The 27,325-nt window shown below is 43.5% G+C and overlaps 1 protein-coding gene across 2 annotated transcripts in view; it reads right to left on the bottom strand.

Annotated features, from left to right (window-relative positions):
- Positions 1-19,017, bottom strand: part of WWC3 (WWC family member 3) — an 89,540-nt gene extending 70,523 nt beyond the window's left edge. For both annotated transcript variants that reach the window (XM_081946817.1, XM_081946818.1), the window contains exon 1: positions 18,745-19,017. In XM_081946817.1, the coding sequence (XP_081802943.1) occupies positions 18,745-19,016 (272 nt within the window). In that variant the 5' untranslated portion in view covers position 19,017. The remainder of the gene's footprint in view (positions 1-18,744) is intronic.
- Positions 19,018-27,325: the final 8,308 nt, after the last annotated feature.

Genomic DNA, 27,325 nt, shown 5'->3' with positions numbered 1-27,325 from the left:
GAGGATTCTGTGGGGCAAGCCTGAGGTGGAGAAGGGGAGAGAAGAGGCTGATGATAACTACTCATTAATTTTTACGCTGTAAGTGTCGATTTATCAAGCCCGATCACATAGTTTCGTAGCGGAACATGGGTATTCAGGTGGTGTACTAATATGAGAGAAATGTCTATAGAGATTCTCAATCATCCAGGTCATGGTTGTCCCAAAGGTGCTTTTCAAAAGGCAATTGGACTTTTGGGTTTTTCCTTGAAAACATTTTGCTTCTCATCCAAGAAGCTTCTTCAGTTCATTTTTTCTTGAAAAGCACTATTGGGACTAATGTGGGTGTGTAACAAGCACAATATATTAACAATATGTTAATATCAAATCTGACTATTTTGCTTCCTCATTCCCTGAATTTGTAATATATTGTAAGGATGAAGTTGATGACCTGGGAATTAGTGGTTGCCATGCTAGGGCATATATCAGTGTGCTATGGAACTCACTAAGTGCTGTTGCCCTGGAAGCATAAAGTTTAAACTCTGAAGCACAGATATAGTCTGTGAATACATTGTAGTGGCCAAACGACTATTATAGTTAATTTTTCTCTGCAATAAAGATTTTAATCTAATTGAGTTTCTGAGTGTAAACGATAACTGATTTAAGAGTTAAGTGTTTGGACCCAATAATTTACTACTGAACTCTCATCTGGAAGACTGCTGAAACTCAATTTTGGATTTTTATTTTTGAATTTTTCTCAATCAATTACAACAATTCTTCAAAGAAAATTGTTGAGAATTACAATGCAAAGATAGCATAATTGCATTTTGAAGACCTTTGGCAGAGTCAGATTGGGATTGATACATCCATTGTAGGGTCTTTGATCTCTCATATCTCATGATACCATCAATCAGATATATTTCTGGCTATCCATATGAGGGGAACAAATTATCAGTAGGGGTCTTCATCTGTCTACATCAAAGTGATATGAGCTAGGAGAGTCATGCCAGCTCAGATGTCACCTACATTAACAAGGTCTGTGTCAGATTTTGAACAACCAGGACAATATGATACATGGGCTACTAGAACACACCATACAGGGACAAAAAGAGAGAATCTGGAAAGGATGAAACAGCGTTACATTAGATCTAATAAGAAGAGATATATAAAAGATATTATGGAAGTAAGGATGGACAAAAAACCTGCACCCATACTGAGAAACATCTAGTTATCCAATGCTTCAACATAATGAAGAGGAAGTCACTCTCACAATTTGACACAGATCAGTGGTTCTCAACCTGTGGTCCATGGATCCCTGTGAGTCATCAGAGGGGGTGGGTGGGTCTGCAAACGTTTTAAGAAATGTTATGATTTAAATTTTGAGTTAAGTCTTGAGAGTCTGTGGTCACAAACAGTATTTAAAAGAGGTTCATGGTAAAGAAAAGGTTGAGAACCACTGACATAGATCAACTACATATTACATCCTAGACTCAAGAAGATGCCGAAGAACAACTGGATGGACAACCAATACCTGAAGCTGGAATGTCACTGTCATATCCTCCATTCCACAACACAGAAGATAATATGAGGCATAAGATTGTGGATCTACAATCAACCCTTGACACCAGTTTCCATGATTCAGAGAGGATGCCAACAAAGCCCTAACAACTATCCCTACTTCTACCATAATACACCACAGTCTCTGTTATCCTGGGAACACTTGCTATGCAATTAAGAAAAACAGCAGTAGATACAAACCCCTGGAAAACAGAGGCTAAGATCAAACCAATCTTCAGAGAGATTAGTCATCTGCATGGAGTTACAGAAAAGTATAAAGATTAAGAATAAGATTCAGCTACTGAAAAAAAAATACAATGAACTCCATCTGAAGCCTTAAGGACTGCTAAACAAAGGTTCATAGATCTGGCTACCAGGCTGATATACTAAAGTAGAAGCCAAAAAGATAAATGTCCTCTTCCCTAAAGAACTTTTCAAAGTGTACTCCCAAACACAGTGCACCAACACAGTAAAAAGCAGAACCACCAACAGCAGAAACTGAACAGTACTGGAAGAACGTATGGGAAAAAGAGAAGAAACATAACACCAGTGCATTACGGCTATAGGATCTCAGAGCAGACCACAGCAATCCACGAGAATGAGAACTGGTTACTGTCACAACAGGTCAAGAACATGAAAGGCTGGGCATCAGCTGGCCTGAAAATAATCCATACCTGCTGACTAAAGAAACTTATAACTTAGCAGCACAGAAGCAGCTGCTTGCAGCAGACTCTGCCAGACTGGCTAGCATAAGGAAGGAGTGTGCAGATCATGAAAGATCCCCACAAGGAAAGGACCGTTGTCTTACCTGAATGGTAATTCTCTGTGCGCTGTGAGAAAATCCAAGCATGGGTTCAACTTCAGTTTGTCTGCCGGGTGACTGAGTTATTTTAGTCTTTTAGCCATGCCTCCTAGGCTTGACTGCCTCAGTTTCTCAACGAAGACGTGGACCACAAAAAGAGTTTGTTGACATGCTGCGTGTTTCAACTCGGTCATCTTCATTTAATCCAGATGTGGACCCGGATTTTCAGGTGGGGTTGGATTCTCCTGCAGCACACAGAGATCTACCTTTCAGGTAAGACAACGGTCCTTCTCCTGTGCGCTGCTTGGAGAATCCAATCATGGGATATACCCAAGCTTAATGTCCTATGCGTGGGAAGATGGATTGTCTAGGGCCCTGTCAGCTTCGTGGATCGCCTGTAGGACCCTCCGCCCAAATGATGCCTCAGCCGAGGCAAGCGAATCAAGTTTATAATTTTTGATGAACGGCGATGAGAAGGCCCATGTGACTGCCCTACATATTTCCTCCATCGAAGCTTCAGTAGCCCAGGCTGCTGTGGTGGCTGCGCTGTGAGGTGGGATGAGTGCCATTGGGACAAAAGTCAGATAGACTTACTTCCTGAGACTATGAAAACGAGTGTTTATTTTAGGGATGAATGATGGGTCCAGTCTGAGGATGACCCTATCAGGCCGAATGATGCAGAGATTATCTCAGACAGACAGGGCTGCCATCTGTGAAATATACCTTTGCAGAGGTAACTGCCACAAGGAAAGCGACTTTCAGTGTCAGATGATGAAGGCTGGAAGTCCTCAATGGCTCAAATGGTGGATTGACAAGAGCCTGTAAGACCGGGCAAAGATCCCATGTGGGGTATCAGTGAATTACAGGTGGTCGCAGATTCACTGCTCCTCGGAGGAAAGTAGACACCTATGGATGTCTAGAGAGGGTGCTATTGGAACCTGACTGTAGAACTGTTGACAGGGCTGCGAACTGCCTGTGAAGGGTGTTTGGGGCAAGCCCCTTGTCAAGTCCATGTTGTAGGAATTCGAGCACCTGGGGAATTGAGGCCGAAATGGACTCGATGGAGTTGGTGGAGCACTACCTGCAGAATGCGGCCCAGGTTGCATCATAAATACGGTTTATATAATTGCATCTGGAAGCCAGTAGGATCTGTATTAAGCAGAAAAAGAATTTCCTTTTTTTCAGGAGGTCCCTCTCAAGTGCCAGACGGTTAGCTGGAGCCACTGAGGATCTGACAGACTGACTAAGTCCACAAACCATGGTTGTCGGGGCCAGTAGGGAGCTGGATAGCTGTTGAAATAGCACCGGATGAAGCCTCCACTCCATGTGGTCGATGGTGGACCTGCTGAGCCAGTCTGCTTGAGTGTTGGTCATCCCAGAGATGTGCTCGGCGTGGATGGACAATAGGTGAATCTCCGCCCACAGACACAGTTTCTCCGCCTCCTGCATTAGAGCTTTGGAATGCATGCCCCCTTGGTGGTTTACGTAAGCCTTGGTGGCCACATTATTTGTGAGCAGGACGTGATGACCTGCGGCCTGATCCTTGAAGCGACATAGGGCCAGATGTGCTGCCCTGAGCTCCAGCCAATTTATGCTGTTTTCCAGCTCTTCCTGCGTCCAACGACCCTACAACAGGTGAGACTGTAGATGTGCACCCCAACCGAACAGGCTGGCGTCCAGTCTTACAGCAACTTGATGGGGATCCTTGAAAAGGCACCTTTTCCTTACAGCTGGGGAAGTCCACCAAAGGAGCGAGTTTTGAACTCGAGGGGGAATCCGCACCTTGATGTTGGAGTTGCTTCTCTCTGCTCGTTCGTGCAGTAGAATAAGCCACTGTAATGGACAGGCGTGCAGTCTTGCCCAGGGAACAACCAAAATGCAGGAGATCATTTTCCCGAGTAAACGGGAAAGCAATATCAGTGGTACCCGGCATTGAGATCAGATGGATGAGATCATTGCTCGTAGGCTGGATTGACGGTCTGGAGAAAGCAACACTTTGCAGGCTATGGTGTCGATCATTGCTCCTAAGTGTAAGAGTCTGTTGGTGGGTCAGACCTGACTCTTCCCCATGTTCACGGAGACGCCATGGTTCTGCAGAACGAGCATTGTGGTGCGCAGATCCCGCTGTGCCTGTTTGACGGACGACTGGATAAGGATGTTGTCCATGTAACATTGCATGCTCATACGACGAGATCGGAGGTGTGCTGTTACTGCTGCTAACAGCTTTGTGAAAGTCCTGGGGGCCGATGACAGGCCAAATGGCAGGGCCCAATACTGAAAGTTGTGCCCTACATAGTGGAACCGCAGGAACCTTTGGTGCAATGGTGTGATGGGTATGTGCAGGTAAGCCTCCCTGAGATCTATCGAGGTAAGTAGATCCCCCTCCCAAATGCTGCCAAGGATGGAATTTTGGGACTGCATTTTGAAGCATTTGTACGCTGATGTCTAGGAGGTGGTGAATCTCGGTTTCCATTAGGTCCTTCTTGGAGGGATTCTTGGGAGTGGGGCAACTTAGAAAGTGGCGGCGTGGCAGGGAAATTCTATGGTGAGGCCCAGCCTCACCGTCTATAGAAGCCAGGCATCCGTGGTGATCTCCTTCCACTGGAGTAGAAACCTTGCCGAGGCAAGGCTCCATTTGGATCGCATGTCCACCTGCCAATGACGAAGCCAAGCTAAGCACCTGGAAGTTACATTAGCCGCAAATGCGTGCAAAGCGGACTTGGCGGCATTAAGTGTGGCATCCGCTGAGTATTCCGTGGCTATCATCAGTTTGTTTAAATCCTGGCGGAGCCTGGAATCCTCCATGGGAATTTTATCTAAGAGCTGCCTCAGCCACATAAGGATGGCTCTATTAAAAAAGGAAGCCGAGGTCGAAGCCTTAATGGCCGAGGCTCCGGCTTGGTGAACGTTCCGGAAATAGGACTCCACTATCTTGTCCTCCGCCTTCAGCCCTTCCATGAGATCAGAAGGGATGAGTGCTGATGACGTAAGAGCGGCCATGGGGGTATCTACCCTGGGCCACTGTAAGAGGTTCTCCATCTCAGGAGCTACCGAATACAACCTTTTGTTGCAGCCACTGGGAGCTGGTATAGAACCAGGCTGAGACCATTGGCATTGGACAACATCTAGAAAGAGCTGGGGGGCAGGAACTTCCTCGTGCTTGGCAGACGATTCCTAGAACAAGTTACTGCTCTTGGCTGCTTGGCTGGATCAGCCAAGGTGCTGGCCATCTCTATACTAGTCACTGACTTCGTCTTGTGGAGAAGGGACTTCATCTTGTGGAGAAGAGTGTGGGCTTGAAGAGACCCGTAAAGGCGGGTTTGTCAAGAGTCATATCCTCATCATCCGAGAGGATCTGCTCAGTGGCCACCTCCTCTGCTGCTAGTAAGTCCTCACTGCGCACTGATGGCTTGGGAGAGGGGGGGGATCCTGACTGGGAAGACGTTTGTCCCTACTCTGGCCCTGGTTATCTGGGACGTGATTCTCCTCCCTAGTGGAGGTAGGAGTGGCTCTGCACTGAAAGGCAAACTTCACGGCCTGCATTATAGCCAGGAAATATATTCCTGCTGCTCCGCAAAAAACCCTGCTGAGGAGGGTCTAAGGTCAGCTGAAGGCTCGGCCTCCCTGGCATTGCTAGGCAAATCCTCTCCAGTTATGAGAAAACAATTGAAGGGTGAGAAATCCTCTTCGCAACAAGCTGCCTGAAAACCCCAGGAGACAGAAATATCATCTGGAGGCCAATCCTGTGTCTCAAACTTGACCTGAGTGAGTTCAGAAGCCTGCTTTGGAGGAGATGGATTAACCATCAGCGCTTTCTACATCCTTGTGAATTGTTTTTCCAAGGCCTTCAATCGTCTACTGGCATCTTTATCTGATATAGAGGATTTGTGGGAGGATGTCTTAGGCCTGCCTGACTTGGTAGAGCCCTTGGATGGCACCTTAGCCGCTTTCCTCTTGGGGGCTGGCTGAATGATGGAAGATGGGCCTGGGCAAGGTTCCTCCTCCTCGTGACCTAGATCAGCCATCCTTGATAGGCAGGTAGGCTGGCAACCAGGGATGCCCCATTTACCACCTCAGAAACAGGTATGTACGATCGACTTGGTAGATTGTTCTCAGCCACAGCCTCACCAGGTTGTGACCAAGTACTGGGACAGGGAAGAGCCCAGGAATGGGTGGGAAAGGCACCCAGGCAGCCTTGTTCGAGGCCTGGCACCACTCTGTTGAGACCTGCAGCCGCAAAAATGAAGCTGTTCCATTTGATGTTGGAGCTGTTGCAACTGCTGAAGCTGTGGAGGTAGACTGGGACTTTTAGCCTGTTGCAGGGTTAGCCCAGATCTATTTGGCTCCCGCGGATGGAGTCTGGCTATCAGGCTGCAGGGAAAGGAGAAGCAAAGGCCCAGGTGCAGCCCCTCAGAGCCTTTCCTGAGGCGCTCTATGTTTGAAAGTTCAAATCGCCACTAGACTGGCAGTCCAATCCGATCTAGTGGCCAAAATGGCGACCACGCCAAAACAGCAATTCAAAATGGCAGTTACCCCAAACTTGTGCCCAAAATGGCAGCCACACTTCATTTCTTCAGCAATGGATCGCCTGAGCACAGCCTTTGGACTCCTGCTGAAGCTGCAGCCAAAGCTCACCCAGCCGAATCGCTAACTGATCTTCTAGCCGCTGCGGTGCCCTCCTGGATGTCTGCACTGCTACGGAGCCTTTTCCTCACATGGAGATTTGACAGCTCTGCCTGATAGCTCTGAGCCTCGTGCGAGGCCTGGAAGGAGCCTGTGCTGCTGCAAGCCCCGTGAGGCCTTTTGACAGATGTCAAATTGTCTAAATAAGTTATCCTATGTGCTGCTGCCACTGAGTAAAAATTGAAGAATCCAAACTACGAACTTTAGTTTCTCTGCTCAATGACTGAGGAGAAAGTCAAAGTAACGCCAGTGACCTTGACTGAGTTGAGAAACTGAGGCAGTCAAGCCTAGGAGGCATGGCTAAAAGACTCTAAAATAACTCAGTCACTGGACAAACTGAAGTTGAATCCATGATTGGATTCTCCAAGTAGCGCACAGGAGAACAGCACCATCACTCGCCTGCTTCCTCAGAACATGGAAAGTCATATCAAGCATCATAGCCTCCAAGCTATAGAAACATATAGGTTAGTACATGAACCCAGCTCAGAATACTGAGAATAATAGTAGAGGCTCAAAATACCAATTGCTTATAGGTAGAGCATGTGCATCATATGGTCTTTCATTAATCCTGGCAAGTCATTGGTGTATAAATGAAATACTAATAGGGCTAAAATGCATCCTTGCCTTACCCCTTTGCTTGTGTGAATCCTGTCAGTCAGGGCTCCATTAACCCATACACACTTTCAGGCAAGTATTTATATATAGGGTTTTGATCAGGGTTAGTAGTCTGGGTTCAATTTTAAGAGCTGTCAGTTTACGCCATAGTACATCTCTACTTACCGTATCAAATGCAGCTGTGAGATCTATAAAAACTGCATATAGGGGTCTCCTCTTGTAGGCATATTTGGCAATTAGATGATTCAGAACAAAGCAGTTTTCAGTAATAGATCGACTTTGTTTAAAGCCTGCTTGTTCTTCTATGAGAATATGATTCTCTTCTGCCCAGATTTACATTTTGTTCAGAAGTAACCTCACATATATTTTTTCCTACAATATTGGAGTAATCACCTAAGACACAAGGTCTAGACAGATCAATCTGAACACAGCTAAGTTTGACTACAGGAAAGCCTACAACTCAATGCCATAAACAGGGATCTATGAATGCCTGGAACTATACAAAATGAATAATAATCTAAACATCTTCCTCAAAAATTCAATGGGACTTTGGAAGACAACAATGGAAGTCAATTCAAGACAGTTCACACAAGTAGTCATCAAGTATGGCATAAACCAAAGTGACACAGTCCTGCTATTCTGCATAGCCTTGAACTTTCTCAGGCAGACAATCACAAGGAATGGATACAAGTTCAAGAGTGGAACTACCATCAATCACCTTCTCTGCATGGATGACATCAAGATGTATGCTAGAGCTGGCCCACCTAACAGAGATCTACAGCGAGGACACTTGGGATGTCATTAGGACTGAAGAAGTATGGCAAGATGGTGATCAAGAGAGACAAGGTAATTAATACTGATGTGTTGGACTAAGCAGCTACATAGCAGACACACAGACCAGCTACAAGTATGTTGGTATCCCAAAGTCACATGATAAGGAGGCAAGGAAAACAGCAACATCCAAGTACCATCAAAGATAAGACAGGATAAGACAGGTCCCGAAGAGCCAGTTTAATGAGTAGAAAGACCATGCCATCAACACTTTTGCCCTGCCATTCATCCAATACCCTCCTGGTATAGCTGGCCAAAGGTGCACATGAAATCTGCTAATGTGAAGACTCAGAGTCTCCTCACAATATACAGACGTTTCTCCTCAAAACCAACACTCAGGAACTGTATACCACCTGGAAATAAATCAGGCAGTGTGTGTCAAAGTGTTTATCCAGGACACAAAACTCAGAGCATCCAGGAATAGATGATACCTCAAGATGAGCTGCTGAGACAATGCCTAAGGCAGCAGCAGGCAAGGAAAATCAAGACCCTAAATGGGATATGCCATCAACATACAGATGAGGTGGCAGACATTGGGAAATTCTACCAGCTGCTGGAAAGGGTTGGAGTAAAAAAAAAAAAACAGCACTGAGTCACTGATTATAGTAGTATAAGAGAACGCATTAAGCCACAGACCCATAGAAGCAGATCTCTACCCCATTAGAAAGTATTTGAGATGTAGACTATGCTGAGAAGCCTCAGGAACAGTCCAACATATAGTGGCAGGATGTAAGACAAAACAGCATATATTGAACAGTAGAATGAAGTGGCTGGCACTGTACATAGAAACATCTATACAATATGTGGGCTAGACTTTTTCAAATTCAGACGGGAGATTCCACAGAAGGTCACAGAGAATAACAGGGCTAAGATTCTGTAGAATTTCTAGAGACAGACAGACAAGTTGATATTGGCCAATTAGTCAAGACATCATGTAGAAGACAAGGAGCAGAAGATGACAGTAATGATGGATGTAGCAGTACCAAAAACATTGGGAAGCAGTAATGTGAGAAACTGGAGAAGTACCAAGGTCTGAAGAAAGAACTAGAGAGGATGTGGAAAGTAAAGACCAAAGTGGTTCCAACAGTAATAGATGGGACAGTGACTTTTACAGATGCCAGGAATAGAGTGCAGTACTAGGAACTGCTAGTTCCTAGTAGAGCCCTTAAACTGTCAAGTGTCTGGTAGGACACCCAAGATTGAGGAAGAAACATAGCATCCATAGGGATGAAAATGACCTTTTTCATATATGTATGTGTGTGTGTTAGGCAAAGTTGGGGAGTAGTAACAGGAGATAAGGTGAAATGGATAGGATCAAACATATTACTGGAATATCTTTGGGAGAGATTAATGTGCATTATTAAGGACAGTTTACAATGATGCATTTGTTCATAACAGTCACCTAGATTTGAACTCAACTCACCTAAATAAGTAGTAAATATAAAACTTATTCAGAATTATTTTACAATTTCTTCTGACATTTTGAAAAAAATGCTCATGTAAGCTACATAAAATAAAGAAAGATGTTTATATAGATCTTAAGAAAACAGAATAACAAATTCTAAAGCAGGTAACTTAAGTAGTTAAATCAAATTCCTTTCCATTCAGGTAGCGCATTAATGTCTTACAGTAGAAGCAAAGACAGATTTGTCAAGTAACCAGTAAATACATGCCTCAGCTAAAAAAAAAACTCCCCCAAAGAACTTTAAAGATGTATAATTAATATATGAATTTCACTTTTGTTTAATACAGTAGTTACCAAGTTGCTAAAGCTCACAGAAATGGCAACATCGGGTAATCTTACCTGCCATGCCTTAGCATTCTAATAGACGTATCAAATATTAAGAAAGGGTAACTTCATAAAGACTGTATAAAATAGTACACAAAGTGGTTCCTATTTTGTTAATCCAGTGCTTCTCAATTATTTTCTGTCATGCCCCCCCTAGGAAGAAGAAAACATTTCGCGCCCCCCCCCCCGCGCGACTGTAAATAGTATAATTTGTCTATAAAATTGTTATAAGTACACCTCTGCATAACATAGCACACCGGTCTATCCTCCTCTCCCACCGTAGTCACATGCTTTCTTTCCTCTTTCCCTCTTACTTGTCTATCCTTCCTTCCACCCTCCCTTCCTCCTTCCCTTCCTTCCTGCCTCCCTTCCAGTTCCCTCCTTCCTCTTTCCCCCTGCCTGCCTGCCTTCTTTCCCTCCTGCTTATCTATGCTTCCTTCCTTCCTTGCACCTCCCTCCCTTCTGCCTGCCTGCCTTCTTTCCTCTTTCCCTATCCTCCTATCCTTCCTTTCTCCCTCCCTCCTTCCCTGCCTCCCTTCCAGTTCCATTCTTCCCTCCTTCCTTCTGCCTCCTTCCTGCCTGCTTGCCTTCTTTCCTCTTTCCCTCTTACTTGTCTATCCTTCCTTCCACCCTCCCTTCCTCCTTCCCTTCCTTCCTGCCTCCCTTCCAGTTCCCTCCTTCCTCTTTCCCCCTGCCTGCCTGCCTTCTTTCCTCTTTCCCTATCCTCCTATCCTTCCTTTCTCCCTCCCTCCTTCCCTGCCTCCCTTCCAGTTCCATTCTTCCCTCCTTCCTTCTGCCTCCTTCCTGCCTGCTTGCCTTCTTTCCTCTTTCCCTCTTGCTTGTCTATCCTTACTCCCTCCTCCCCTTCTTCCCTCCCTCCCTGCCAGCAGCTCCTCCAGCATCCCAGCTGGAAGCAGCAGCACAACAGTCGCCGTTACCAGGGGCGAAGGGGTGGGGGTGGCAAGATCGGGCGACCGCCGCCCCTTTGTCCCTTCCCCAACAGCGGCTGTTGCGCTTCCGCTTCCAGACGGAATGCTGGCGGTGGAGCTGCTGGGGGGGAGGCGAGCTACCTGCATAAAGACGCCGCCGAGGGAATGGCAGAATATATCCCGGCTTGAAGTGGCAGCGCTGGGGACTGCTCAGAGACTCAGCAGAGCCGCGGGCTGGAGCTGTGCAAAAAGTCTGCTTGGGCTGGGTGGGGGGGGGAAGGGAGGGAAGCCTGGGACAGCCATGCTTCCCTCCCTCCCACCCCCGCCCGAGCAGGCTTCTTGAACAGCTCCAGCCCGCGGTTCCAATGAAAATCCAGTGCGAAGTGCTGCCACTTCCAGGCGGGATATATTATGCCTCGCCCACGCCGCCGCCGCCGTTGCACCCAGATGGAAAGGGAGCCTTCGCGCCCCCCTTTACGGAGCCTCGCGCCCCCCCAGGGGGGAGCGCCCCACTATTTGAGAACCGCTGTGTTAATCCAATGAAAGCAATAAATGCTGCTTGTGTATTTGCCATAAAGACCAGCAAGTTCAGTAAACATTAAATTTCTTCAGTAATTTTTCTATTGCCAGATGGAATTTGCTTTTCTAAATTACAATGTTTAAGATATTTTAATTAATTGATGACTTCAGAGTTTGATTAAATCTGCATCCATTTAATGTTTCATTGCCTGGTCAGTAGAGACTGCCTCTCCCCAATCACATCATCCTCCCTTATAAGATCTAGCAGTGAAGGCATGCTGCAGATACCATCAACTAGGGATCTCATCTGCCATGGGCCCATCTTATCGAACATCATCTCCCTCAAATTACATTAGTTCCATCACTTTTGACATTTTGAAAGTCCCTCAAGACCTGGATATATAATTAGAACACCCAGGGAAACAGAGATACACTCAGATGCCAACTTTTATTCTTCTTTTGCGAAGTTTATATATTTGTTTTAATAAGATTTATTTTACAGTCTGAATTATTTATTGTTTTTAATATTTATTGTTTGATTGTTGTACGCTACCTAGAGTTGTATTTTCTGAAATGGGCAGCTGTACAAATGTAAATGAATAAAAATAAAAAATACACCCAATTGAACTTTAAAAAATCCCACCCAAAAGTTATAATTTGTATACCATAGCCTCTAACAGATGATATTATACGATGAGACCTAAATTAGGGATAATCTATCAATATACAATCCCCAAAGTATAGCTGTCTTAATTGTGGGCTATCCTAAGGCCTGCTACCCAAAGCGAGGTGAAGTATGACTACTGACTCATTCTGATCAAGTACAGATCACAAGTGACTAATACAGGATGGTGAATTTCTACAAATCTTTTGGTTTTAAGTAACAGACACAATAATATACTTTTATAGACTAGTTGCCTAATATTGAATATATTGAAACATACTATTCCCAAAGCATCTCATATGAACTCATATTTATACCTATCAAGATGGCATGCTTCAACTAAATGACACGTGTGTAGTATATTTAATGTTGTGGGCTACAGATAACCTTCGAGAAGAATGCAGTGGCTTGAAACCTGAAACATCACGAAGCTGAGAAAAGTATAAAGTAATTATAAATTAATTGGTATTTAATTAATTAATTATTCTTTTCTACTTCTTTAATCATATTCCCTTTCTATATTCAAATGTAATTCAATGACAATTTGAATCGAAGCCCAGAAATTGTACACATCTATGCCAAAAAAAGGATAAATATTTTGTTTGCACAAGTAAACATTTTGTTAAACTTATTCTTTTCTATACCTTTTAGTAGCAAAAATAAGCTTCAAAATATGCACACAAATGCTTCAAAGAAAGTTGATGATTTCCAATTAATCAAGGCAGGTATCTTTAACATAAATGCCTTCACCTCATCCATAATAGAAATAGAGCAAAAAATCTATTTAAAACAGCAAAACCAGGTTTTGCCCCATATACATGCACCCACTTTCAGTTCGTACTTTTTTATGTACAATTAGCAGCAATATATGAGGTTTCTTTGCAGAAATGTTCTGCATACAGAAAAGGCTCTTATACAAGATTACTTTTTTTCTCTTAACTAAAGTTGTATCATGTCAAATGAAAGTTAAGAAGTGTTTCTCATTGCTTACTAATAAAATGTATTCATTTTTATTTTGCCTACATGTCAGTGACGTGCGGTGAGGGTTATGGCTGGGGAGGCTGGTGACGTCATCAGGAAGGCGGGGAATGGAACCACGTGTGCAGACCACGTGTGCAGACCACGTGGTCTCGTTCTCCGCCTTCCTGAGTGAACATTAAGGGGACAGCGGCGTAGCATTACTTCCTCCACCGGCACCAGTCCCTTTCACCCCGCTCAAGCCTTGCCGCCTGCAGCCACCGCCCGCCCTCGCTGCTCCTTTCGTTGCTTGCCCGCCCGCCTCTAAGGCACGCCAAAGCCTCCTTCGTCCCCCCCCAGCGCGCGCCCTTTTTATTTCCCGCGACACCCCCCCCATTTCGGGAAAGCTTTCCCCATTGCCTGGGGGGTGAGGGGGGCGGCTCCTCTCCCCCCACTCCCTCCGTCCCTGCCTCTCTCCTCAGCCCCAAAGCTCCGTCCGCGGGACTCACTTCCAAGGCGATGGCTGCTCCATCCCGCTCCGGCTCTGGAAGCGACCGAAGATCAGGCTGCGTCGCTCGCTCGCCGGACTGCTTCGGCGCCATTCTGGCTACCTTCGTCCATCCGCGCCCGGGAGATGCGGAAGCAGTCCGGTGGACGAGTGACCGAAGATCTCGCTGCCTCGCTCGCTGCCTCGCTCGCTGCCTCGCTCGCTGCCTCGCTCGCTCGCTCGCCGGACTGCTTCGGCGCCATTCTGGCTACCTTCGTCCATCCGCGCCCAGGAGACACGGAGGGAGAAATGTTGTCGGCGCCTCCAGATGACGAACCAGTCACTTGCTTTCGTCATCGGGAGGCCGATAACATTTCTGCCTCCACGTCTCCCGGGCGCGGATGGACGAAGGTAGCCAGAATGGCGCCGAAGCAGTCCGGCGAGCAAGCGAGCGAGGCAGCGAGATCTTCGGTCACTCGTCCACCGGACTGCTTCCGCATCTCCCGGGCGCGGATGGACGAAGGTAGCCAGAATGGCGCCGAAGCAGTCCGGCGAGCGAGCAAGCGAGCGAGCGAGGCAGCGAGATCTTCGGTCACTCGTCCACCGGACTGCTTCCGCATCTCCCGGGCACGGATGGACGAAGGTAGCCAGAATGGCGCCGAAGCAGTCCGGCGAGCGAGGCAGCAAGATCTTCGGTCACTCGTCCACCGGACTGCTTCCGCATCTCCCGGGCGCGGATGGACGAAGGTAGCCAGAATGGCGCCAAGGCAGTCCGGTGGACGAGTGACTGAAGATCTCGCTGCCTCGCTCGCTCGCCGGACTGCTTCGGCGCCATTCTGGCTACCTTCGTCCATCCGCGCCCGGGAGATGCGGAAGCAGTCCGGTGGACGAGTGACCGAAGATCTCGCTGCCTCACTCGCTCACCGGACTGCTTCGGCGCCATTCTGGCTACCTTCGTCCATCCGCGCCCGGGAGACGCGGAGGCAGAAATGTTGTCGGCCTCCCGATGACGAAAGCAAGCGACTGGTTCGTCATCCGGAGGCGCCGACAACATTTCTCCCTCCACGTCTCCCGGGCGCGGCCGGACGGATGTATATAATATTATATATAGTATATAATATTATATACTATTATTCCATGAAGAGAGGTGAGGCCCTGCCTCCCTTGCCTCTACTGACTGCACGTCACTGCTACATGTTATGTTTTACGAGCTTTTAAAGTACTATAACTTGTTTTAGAACAGAAGGTGAGGGGTTTTTTAATTTAAAAAAAGGATTGCCACCTGTAATTTTAGGTTTTCTAGTTGATTGGTGTACTTGATCTTCACAATTTTTAAGGCATACAGTATTACAAATCTATAAATAGTTTCTGAAACTATTTGTCTCTGAAAAATAGAATATTTACAATACTTTGCTGAAATGTGATATCTGGGAGAAATCAAACAACTATGCAACCACTTATACACATCTTAGAATTATATTTCTCTGATCTGATCCCCAATCCCCGGTCCATGGCATACCAGTAACCAGCCTGCCCAAACAAGTGAAGCCCCATCTGCTGAATGGAGGCAATATGTAAAACCACATCCCGTACAGTCCGCAGAAAAATCTTTCTCCATGGAACCGGTCACTGGTGCCCAAAAGGTTGGGGACCACTGCCCTATGTCACACTGCAACATATTTTTATACTATAAACTTCTACTAACTCAAAATAAATATCTTATTCGAATTCTTAGGCATACTTTAATGTTATACTTTCAATTTTATTAAAAATGCATGAAACTTAATTACATAGTAACAGAAAAATATTATGAAAAGATTTGTTTTGAAGTGTTAAAATTACTGCAAATCAGCTACCCTTACTCCTTTGTTAAAGTATCAAAACAGGAATTTTATAATTTTCATACTTCCTTTAACAAACTCACAACAAATCTTTTTAAAAATTATTTAACATTGCAGAATTATTTTTTGCCAGGTACCGGTGGCTAATACCCAAACTATGTATAGTAGTCCTGAATGCATAATTCAGTATATGAGGACAAATACATATTTCTTTCACAAAACCAAATAATACTGACAAAAGTTTGTTTTCTTAATACATTAAACAGTTAAGACAGTCACACATCTTTTAGCAACATCAGTCACTTGCACAAAAATAATCTTAAAGTAGTAGTCCTGATATCTATTTCCCATGTTTTTAAAGAGAGAGGAAGAAAGATGAATCCAAACTGCTACATCTCAAATCCCATGCACATTCTCAACCCAGCAATCAAATTTTACCATTTGGCTTAGCAGCCAAATATATTGATATAAATCCAGAATATAAATTAGGCATAAAAATGGCATACACCATTTCCTTTGAAAGACCCTTCTTACCCTAATCACATTCTTGGCATACCCTACATGTTTAGTACTTAGAATCTGCCTTAGACCTTGAACTGCCATTAAATCTTTAGCACCAATTGTTTTTCAATCCTGGTATATATCAAAAACAAGGTATTCCTATTGATTGAAAAAAGGAGACTGAAGCCAGGAATATCTAGCCAAACTTAATATCAACCCAATGGTAATGTGATGGTGGAATCATTGTAAAGACCACTCAGCCAAATTAATTTCTAAACTACAGTCAAGCAAATTTCATGCTCAATAAGCATGTCCAAAGGTGCACATAGATGATTTATTACATTTCTCACGTTGATCAGAAGTTGTAGCTTTTTTCACTCTGATGTCATTTATATATACTAGGATCACAGTTTTTAGGATTTTCAACCAGCAGTACCACTGTATAACATAAAGAATACCAGTGTGGAGCAGAATACAACCATAATATATAGCCTTACAAAGCCTTTCCAAAAAAGATGTGTGTATTAAATGTTCCTATGCAATTTCAGCTTACATTTCACGTGGTCCCTGAAAGCACATGAAATATTCCTGTGTTTTAGTCTACAGGAACTATAACTTCATCCCTACGTTGTAATGTCTTCAAGAAGCTTCTTGGATTAGAAAGAAAACATCTTCAAAGAAAAACAAGAAAGCTCAGTTGCCTCTTGAAAAAGCACCTTTGGAACAAACATGACCTGAATGTCTGAGACTCTCCATAGACACCCTACACTGTAACCACTTAGAATTCCTAGTGACAGCTAGGGACATTCTCCAAAATCACTAGTGAAAAACAAAGTATTTAACACAAAAGTTATGCTCTTGAACCTTTAAAAATTCACCTATGACTTGCCAGGAAATTTTCTAACCATTATTATTAATTGCATTTGCATTTTCAAGGTTTGTATGGAAAATTGTAAATATAAATAATGAATAATTTCACCACTCAGTGAAATTATAGTAATGTTAAAATTGTAAAATAATTTATGCAGTATTTCCTTAATATAGAAAGTATGTGCAGAGTATGTTATATAATATTGTCCTATTAATACTAAAATAGTCTGATGCGCAATTAGACATGGAAATCCAAGTAATTACAATTAATTAGGGGGGAAAGCTGCTCTGCAGCTTCTATTTTTCTTCTTCTGTTCAACTGTGTCCAATTCTCAGACTGCTTGGACAAGTTCCTGCAGTTTTCTTGACAAGATTTTTAGAAGTGTCTTGCCATTGCCTCTTCCTTAAGAGTGAGAGAAAGTGTCTGGTTCAAGATAACCCAGCTGACTTGTGCCTCAGGCAGTAGAACTCACAATCTCCCAGTTTCTACCTTTTGTAGTTTGATGCCTTAACCACTACACCAAACTGTCACTTTCACTTAAATACCTAGATTCATATTCAGTATTTGTCAGTGGCTTTAAAAAAGATAAATATACAGCTTTCTGACATCTAAAACCAATAAATGAAAAGTTAACAAGTATAAAAAAGCACTTTGGGTTTCTTTGTCATTGATTCAGATTCAGAAGTCCTAGCTACGAAAGTCCTAGCTACAAATGATACCTAAGGTTGCACAGTACATTTAACTGAACAAACTCCTTTTCTGTGTATGGACAGCATTACTACCTGAACATGAGGTTTGTACATTTATTTGTTTAAAGTTTAAAAAACAAAATTCCCCATAAACAATCTGCTATATTATCTCAGATATCATCCTGATTCATTATTACAATAATTCTGCAGTGATAAAGCACACAGACCTAAGCTCTTAACAATGTACACATGTGGCTGGTACAAATTTGAATGCATATCTACAGTTCTAAGAGAACACTTCGAATTATTTAACAATGTTTGAGATTTCATGTTAAGTTTACAATATTTGAGTTGGATCTTTTAAAAATATTTTCTGGAGAGAAATAATTAAACACCGGAGAGAAATCTTTTTTCTACTATGTAAAGTAATGCATTGTCAATGTCACTGGGATACTGATAACAAAGGCAGGACTGCTTTCTAGTCAGCATAATCAAGAGGTGTCCTAGAAAGCAATACATGGACATATCTGCTCTTACTTCGGATCTATTTCAAAAACTGCAGTTTAAAAGCAACTCCTGCTGTACTAACTTTGAATAAAGAACTGGCCACCTCATTCAAGTTAAAGAGAATGATGGAGAACAAAATGGAGTTTTCATATCCAGGAATTGGAGATGTTCATCCCCTACTACAAAGCTTGCGGAAATGATCGTACACGAATAATTTAGGCTTTAAAAGAAGTCTATTTCTAAAGTTAACTTCTCTGAGAGCCGGCCCGATCTCTCCTTTCTCAACATAAAACAGGGATTCAGGCCCTTTCGAGAAGGCAAAGCGGGGATACCAGACTCCAGGCCCGAGATGCTGGAACCTTTCCTTCCTCCCTTCCTACCAACATCACAGGCCCCGCTGTGTGAATCGTGGGAAGGGTCAGGACTCGGGGTTCCGGGAAGGAAAGGGAGGGGGGGAGAAGAATGGGCACCAAGGACGCCAATGGCTTGGCCTTCAAGGGGGAGCCTTTTCCCCAGCCTTTCTGACCTGTCCCTGGGGTCGATCCACGAAGTCTGCCGGGTGTTGTGGTCGATGTAAAAGACGCGTCCGTCGTAGTCCCTCGCCTCCTCCCAACCAGCGGGCAAAGGCAATTCCGAGCTCTCCCGGCCTCGCGGCCCACTGCCGCCGCCGCCACCTCCGATCGCCGCAGCGGGCGCGACAGGAGGCGGCCCCGTCCCTGATCCTCCGGGCGCCGCCGCCGCCTGCTGCTGCTGCTGTTGCTGCCGTCTCCGTCTCCGTCCTCCGCTGAGCCACGGCATGGCTCCGCCGCCGCTGCCGGGCCGCAGCCTCGGCGGCAAGCGCTCTCCCTCCAGCAGCCGCTCTTCGGCCGCGGGGCTCCGAGTGCTCCGCGCCGCTGCCTCCAGCCCTGATTAGCGCGCGGCCCAGCCGCGTGAGGCCACAAACAGGCAGCTCCGGCTGCAGCAGCGCCGCCGCCGCTCCGGATTCACCATTCTCTCGCCCTCCCGCCTCCGCCTCCGGCCGGATCCCGGGACCAACCCAGCCGCTGCCGCCGCCTCAGCTGTCCCTTCAAAGCGGCCCTGGCCCCGTCCGAGGAAGCAGAGGCCACCGCAAGCTTCCCGCCCTTCCTTCCTTCCTGCCTCCGCCACCGGCCTCCCCTAGCGGCTCAACTTCGCAGTCTCGACGGCTCCCATCCCGCCGGCGCCCGCCCCGCCATCTTTCTTCGCTCCCTCCCTTTTGCCCGAGAACACACCGCCCCCCCCCCCCCGCCCTTCTGCTGCTGAGGCTGCGGCTTCGGCTGCGGCTTCGGGAGGCCCGCTTGGAAACCGCCTGGGTTTCCCGGACAAGCCGGCGGGCTGGGGAGGCTCCCTCGGAAAGAAAAAGTAAGATGTGGGGCTGGGAGGGGAATGAAAACTTTGCTCGAGTCTCTCTTAACTTCGGCCTTGAGACCACAGCGATGACTGACGGACGAGACTTTTTAAAAATGAGAGACTCCGGGTTTCCTTTCAGGACAAAGGAAAAGCGGAGCGGTTGTTAAACAACCCGCTTTCCTGACTGTGTGTGCACGCGGGGATACATTTCCGAACCGAACAAAATATTGGCATCCTCTTAATCGAAGGTCTACTCTATATAAGTCACGTGGAAAGAGTGCTGCTAACGAGTCCGACTGGTTTAAGGTGTGGTATGCTTCAAATATACTGAAGGTAAAAGAAGTATGCCGAAGATCTGAACGTGGAACTGTGGAACATGCAAAAGTCGCGACTTCAGTTCGTATAAGCTCAGTTGGGATATTCTTTACTGCGGAGGCAGAAACACCTTGTATTACATTTTCAGCATACTTAGCTGTCAATTCAGTGGAATTTACGGTATTTTAAGTCTGTGCCTAACGATGAAATTGCTACAGGAGTTGCTCTCCCTTTTATTTCTTGAAGGCTCATTGGTTGTTTCTTTTTTGGGAAAGCAATTTGGTTAAAATGCATAGTGGATTTAATCTCTTTCTCTTGTCTTAATAACAGGTTTTAGAGTGGAACTAGTTCTTTAACAATTCAGTCCTTTGCTGAAGAAATTAGGCTGAATTTGTTTTTCTGAGGTGAAAAAGTAATAAAGTTTCCTCCTGTGTAACAGTATGTCTAAAGTATTCTACTTATTTTTAGACAGCCAGAAAAGGTTATTCTTCTTCATGATAATTATTTAAGTATAGAGTTATAAGTTGCATACCTACCCTGTTTCCCTGAAAATAAGCCCTCCCCAGTTAATAAACCCAATCGGGCTTCTGAGCGCATGCACTAAAATAAGTCCTCCCCCGAAAATATTGCAACGCAGCAGCAACCGCCATGAGGTGACCACGCTCGCTGCCTTCTGCACCTCAAAAACAATAAGACCTCCCTGAAAATAAGGCCAGGTGCTTATTTTGGGGGGGGGGTCAAAAGAAAATAAGACCCTGTCTTATTTTCGGGAAAACACGATATAAACAATTGAATACTGTAATTGTTCCTAATTCAGTAGTGCATAAATAGTTGCTTGACAAGTAAAGTATTTGGGATATCAACATTTTTAAAAAATGTAATTCCAAACATGAGAGAATGAGAGTGTGTCGTGTCCAGTCCAGTCTAGTCCAGTCTAATCTAACAATGATATAGATCTAACAATGATCACCATCTCTCTTCATTTTCATGGGACATTTTAAGGCAGAATACATTTTCCCAGTCCTTCCCACCTTTTCTCATGTAAGTAATAATGCAGGAAACCCCAAACAGTGTTAGAGCCAAGAAAATTGTGGACAGGAAGTTTGGCTTATTTTTTTCCCCCTTTCTCAAGTATACATGAATTTCACAAGAAGCCTCTATTGATAACAAGAAGAGTTTTTTTATTTAATTGCATTAAATATATTACATGTATATATATTTTATTTAATTACATTACATATATCTTTCCTTTAAGAACAACGGAAAAGTGGAGCGGTTGTTAAATAATGTGCTTTCCTGGCTCTGTGTGCAAGCTTTCTAGCTAATCTACGTTGCGTGGCACAGTGAATTCCAACCCCCCCCCCCCTTGCTGTTCACTTACCTTTCCAGGCGTGACACAGTAGCAGGCTCCGCCCACTTGCCCAGACGTCATCACATACATTTTTGATGCTGTGCGTATTCATGGAATGTCCAGCAGAGACACGGAGGTGGCGCATGCGCGTGCACTCTCTTACATTGCTACCAAACCAGGAGCAAAGGTAAGTTGATTTCACCCCTGCTGCCACTTTATTTAATGACTGACTTGCTGGCAACAGTTGCTAAATGCAGAGTGCCTATATACTATTTGAATGAATATTAAATAATGATTTGTCCACATACGTTAAAAAAAAGAAAGCTTATATGGGATGTTCTTACTTTTTCAGATGACTGTAAAATCTGTTGCATTTTTATATTAAGTTTCATATAATTCTAATTTTTAAACTATAGATAATTATATTTGTGACTCATTTCTACAAATAGTAGTATAATATGAGCATAATGTATGTGTTATGAATTACATCTTTTGATCGTATGTTGTAATTTCAGGGGCACAGATCAATAATTCTGGACAAAGAATGCCGTTGAAGTCATGCAAAAGAATGTAGATGTTTATTGAAGAAATTAGAAGACATTTCATTCTACTTCTCTAATGACTCTGTGATCTGTAACTCCATTAAATATTCCTTCCATATCAATGTCATTAATGAAAATGTTGAAGGGGTTGAATCTTACAAAATCACATTTAATACACCACCACTTTGATGAGAAACTGTTGACAAACATTGTGATTTGAAGCCAACTCTGTATCCATTTATCATGTCATCCAGTACATGCTTAACTAGTTTGCTAATCATAATGTCACAAGTTACTGAATTTTTGAAATGTTTGCAAATGAAATATTGTACATATATATCATTCCCCAATCTAAATTTCTTAATTTTGTTAAATAAATTTATTTTGATCTGTTTATTTGATAAAATCCATTGACTTTGGCAATTATGGTATTGTTTTCAAGCTGTGAATGGTTTAATATGGGTATTGGCAACCCACAGCTCTAGAGCTACATGCGGCTCTTTCAGCCCTCTGTGGCTCCCGATGCTGCGTCTGCTGCCGCCTCCATGGCCTGCCCGCCAAGCACAGCATAGTGAAAGTTAGCACGCTTCACAATGAGGGAAACGGTCCCCTCCTCCTTTTGGAGCCCATTACAACACAGAGCCACAATGTGACCCTCCCCACTCACCCCGGCAACAGCAGCTGCATTGGCCGCAAATTGGGGCAGGCCAGTGTCTTGGGGTGGAGAGTAGGTCATGCATCAAGCACCAAACAAGGCCAGAAGTAGCCACCCACCATTTCCTGCTGCAGTTGGGCAGCGCAAGAGAGACAGATTTGGCTCAATTCGGCTCTATCTGCTCCCTTCTGCCTTTGCCCAGTTTTGCAAGGATTCAGCGGATGCTGCCTTGGTGATTGGGGGGGGGGGTGTCATCCCATACTTTGTCTTCAAAACGTCTTAAGGGGCACCCAGGGACTATATTTTCTGGCCACTTTGGACCAAGTTACAGGATGCGTATGTGTGCCTGTGTGAGTGTGCTGCTGCTTGGGCTGCTGCTTCTCTGAAGTGCACGCGGCAATCAAAGACAGCAATCTTATGGCGCTGTGATGTAACAGCCTGACAGTCACTCCTTTTGCAACACAAGGTTTATTTTTGTATCTTTCCAGAGACAGAAAACATGGCGGAATTTCCTTACAGTTATTCCTTGGGTGTGTAGGTTGGGAAGTGGGGTGGGGCATGAGGGAGAAGGGGGGAGAGAAAGAAGAAGGAGAGAGAGAGAGAGAGAGTGGAAGGGAAAGAGAAAGTGGGGAAATGGAGAGAGAAACAGAAAGGGGGAAAGGGAAGGAAAGAAAAAGAGGGAAAGAGACAAGAGAGATAGTCATGTGACTGGGTGGGAGTGAGTGACAAGTTGGTCACGCCCACCCAGGTTTTGTGGCTCCCAGTGTTTCCTGTTCTGTGGGAAATGAGTACAAATGGCTCTTTGAGTGTTTAAGGTTGCAGACCCCTGGTTTAGTGTGTTGTGTTTTGAATATCATGATTTGAACAATTTGTCCAATATTTTCCAAAAAGTTATGTTTGTGTGTGTAAGATCATTGTTGCCCACATTGTACTTTGTAGGCCCATAAATGATGGCCAGGCTTCATTTCAAAGAAGTTATTCATGCAATGAAGATATATTATTTATCTTATAGAGGCAAATTGTCAAATGATAGGGAAAGATTAACTCATATAATCTGCAATATATAGCTCATATATTTTTGCATTGATATATGTCAAATAACAATTTTCTTAATATAAACAGGATTTTATCAAGTTATAATACATATTTCCAACTATTAAGAAGTTCATATGTTTGTGTAAGAACATCTAAAATTATTTCCAATTCTGTCAAAGACCTTCGATTCTGATAAAAATTGTTTTTTGAGACCAAAGTGCAGCTCTTGAATATCAATGAAGAAATGACTTGATATCTGGATATCAAGTGCCTTTTTCCATATCAGTTATCTCACTGATAAAAGGAACAGTTTAAATATATGAAACATGGAGGTAGAATAGATCATGTTAGTAGGTGGTCCTTTAACACTTGATGTAATTTGTCTGATCCTTTTTTATTAGGAATCTCTAATGTGTTGAGATTGTAAGAAGGATTTTGCCTCTACAGATGTAAATTTGGGAAATTTGTAAATTTAGCACTAGTTTTCATATTATATTACAAATTCACTTACACATGACTCATGTATAGTCCATCTCTTTTTTGTTAACTATTAATCATTTCTCTTCAAAACAGACCATGAGTTGAGAAAGATAAAATGGTACCTCCATTCCTCAGTTATTCATGTGAATAAGTTCCATACAATAAATATCAGACTCCCTCCAAATTTTTCATATTGGTAAATATTGTACTACTTTTTGATTAATAACTGTATTTTACATTGAGTGTATACAAAGGACTAAATGTGTGCTATTCAAAGAGAAGTAACAATGTAGCTGAAAAATCAAACAGGTAACTGTCTTTCAAAGCTTTTCTGTGCTTATATGTGAAATGGAAACCAATGTGGAAACATTTTAATTAATATATTAAAGATGCATGCATACTTGTTCTCAAAATGAAGTTACCTTTATTTTCTACCATCCTGGTAATTTAATATTGCTTCTTCTGAGACAAAATTGCCTGGCAAAATGGTAGCACATAATTAACCTTCTTTGAGCTCAAAAGCTAAGCAAGATCAGAACAATCTGGTTAGTTTGGAAAGCTGAAAAAAATCCCAGAAGGCCGTATCAAATTGCTTCCATATTGTTGCCAAGAAAAATATTTGGAAACATCCATAAAATGACGAGGTGTTATTCTCACAATGGACTAGATTTTACTTTTGAAACCAAATTCACATTACTGATTAACAAGAAAATCTTGAAGTTCATTTAACAATTATATTATTTGTACATCTGTGTTTCTTTTATTCTCCCCCCCCCCAAAAAAAAATACCTGCATTGATTGTTGAACTAATAGGAGGATTTTCCATAATATACACAATAGTTAACATCAGGCATTTTCAAGTCTAAAGCTTGTCATAACATGTCAAATTACTACATTGCAATATCTATTCATTTTTCTAAAACAACAATATAAATTTCACATGTGGACAAACCAGTCTAGTTGGTAAATATTGCTATAACAATTCAAGAAACTAGTATGGCCTTCACAAGTTTCTTTTGTTCTTCATACATCTCTGACTTCTACAAAGGAATTCTTCTTTTAGAAGAATACAGTTTATTTTTTTTTATTTATAACATACCCACTTTTGTTTACAAGTGATATACTAGGATATTGATAGGATGGAGTTTTCTTTTTCATTCCCTCCCCCTCAACCCTCAACTTCTCTAGATCTTCAAGAACTATGGTAGTATTGTTTATAAAGTTAAAACACATGGCTCTTCCATGAAGGAGAGGGTAAACACAGAGAATGAAATATCACAGAGGAAACAAAATATATGGAAACCTTTATAGATGGGTGGTAAGGGCAATCAATGACTTAGCAGTTTTTAGTCACATTTAATCACCAAACTTCAACTGTTAATATAGCCACCTAGAATTTATGACATAAAAATTATTGTATTGACTGGATTCATATGTGGCAAGGATGTCAAACTGGCAGCATGCCCATCCCAGCTCCAAAATCACAAAACCTCATGTGACGGCAACATGACGGCATGAATTTGACACCCGTGGTATATGGCAATAAAAAAATTACACATTAAACATGCTGTCATGATCTAATTCCCAGGCAGAGTTTGATAATGAACCACATTGTGACTAGAACGATGTTCAATTTTCTCTGATAGTCTGGATTTCATAGTTATTGTAGTAACATGCAGAAAGAAACCATCCATTGTTTGTTCCAGTGTTGGGATTCAAATAATTTAACAACCAGTTCTCTGCCCTAATGATCAGCTGGGTAGATGTGCCTCGGTGGTCATGTGACCGTGTGGGCGTGGCCAACTCAACATCACTCAGGTCAATGGGAGCTTCGCCTTAGCTGTTACAATGTAATGAGGGTTAACAGGAGAGGCAGTTTCTGTAAGCAGGGTAATAAAGATTAGGCTAGAAACAACACCAGAATGTTCCCTTCTTGCCTTCCTTACAGGATTAGCCCTGTAAAGTGGGAAAACACAAAAGGAGATTTTTTCCAACAACCAGTTCTCCGAACTATTCAGATGGATTCAAAGTTATCAACTGGTTCTCCCAAATAGGTGCAAACTGGCTGAATCCCACCACTGGCTTGTTCCTACCATGGAGCCTATGTAGGATATAATTAAAAGACAATCACAAAATACAGCAATCAGCCTTTGACATCTTTTATTATTTTTTATTTAAGACACCACTTTTCTGTTTAAATGGAACATGCAAGACACCTTGAGGTAATCCTCAGTGTACTGTACAACAGTTCATTTAGTGCTAGGGTTACAATGTCACTGAAAAAAGTGACATGACTACTTTTCACACTTATGACCATTGCAGCATCCCCATTGTCACATGATGAAAATACAGACACTTGGCAACTGGTTCGTATTTATGATGGTTACTGTGCCCCAGAATTATGTGGTCACCTTTTGCAACCTTCTGATAAACAAAGTCAATGGAGAAGTCAGATTCACTTAACAAACATGTTATTAACAACTGCAGTGATTCACTTAACAACTATGGCAAGAAAGGTTGTAAAATTGGGCAAAATTCACTTAACTGCCTCATTTAATGAGAAATTTTGGGTTCAATTGTGGTCATAGGTTAAGGAATACCTGTACTAGTTTTTTTTTAATTCCTTGAGCAGCCAGCCAGACAGCCAGACAAGCAGACAGACAGCTCAGTCTTTATTGATCTGTTCAGCAACTTTTAGAATAGAATAGAATAGAATAGAATAGAATAGAATAGAATAGAATAGAATAGAATAGATTAGAACAGAACAGCGATGGCAAACCTTTTTTGCCTCGGGTGCCAAAAGCACACAGGTGTGCGCTATCATACGCTCTTGTGTGCCCACCCCCATAATTTAATGCCCCCCATGCTGTGACCCCTGTGCATGCATGCGTGACCCCCCCCACTGTCTCGTGCATGCACGCACTGCTTTCTTGGAGCTGGAGAGGGCAAAAACAGCCCCCCCGCCCCCCCCAGAGGCCCTCCGGAGACCAGAAGCAGCCCTCTGGAGCCTGGGGAGGGTGAAAAACGGACCTACCGGGCCTACCGGAAGTAGGCCCCCCAGATTAGGTAATACCATTAAAGACTACTTGTTGAGTACGGTTTGTCAGCCAGCTACAAATCCATCTGGTAGTGATGTTATCTATTCCACATTTTTATAGCTTATAAAGAAGTAGATTGTGGTCTACTTTGTCAAATGTCTTCCTGATATCTAAGTATAATATGTCCACAGCATTTCACTGGTCTGCTAATTTAGTTACTTTATCAAAGAATGAAATAAGATTGGTATGGCATGATCTATTTTTAATAAATCTGTGCTTGCTACTAGTTATAACTTTATTTGCTTCTAGTTGTTTGCAGATCT

The sequence above is a fragment of the Natrix helvetica genome, assembly GCF_964273705.1.
Source record: "Natrix helvetica genome assembly, chromosome: 3".
NCBI classification, from domain to species: domain Eukaryota; kingdom Metazoa; phylum Chordata; class Lepidosauria; order Squamata; family Natricidae; genus Natrix; species Natrix helvetica.
This window is presented reverse-complemented; position numbering and strand designations above follow the sequence as displayed.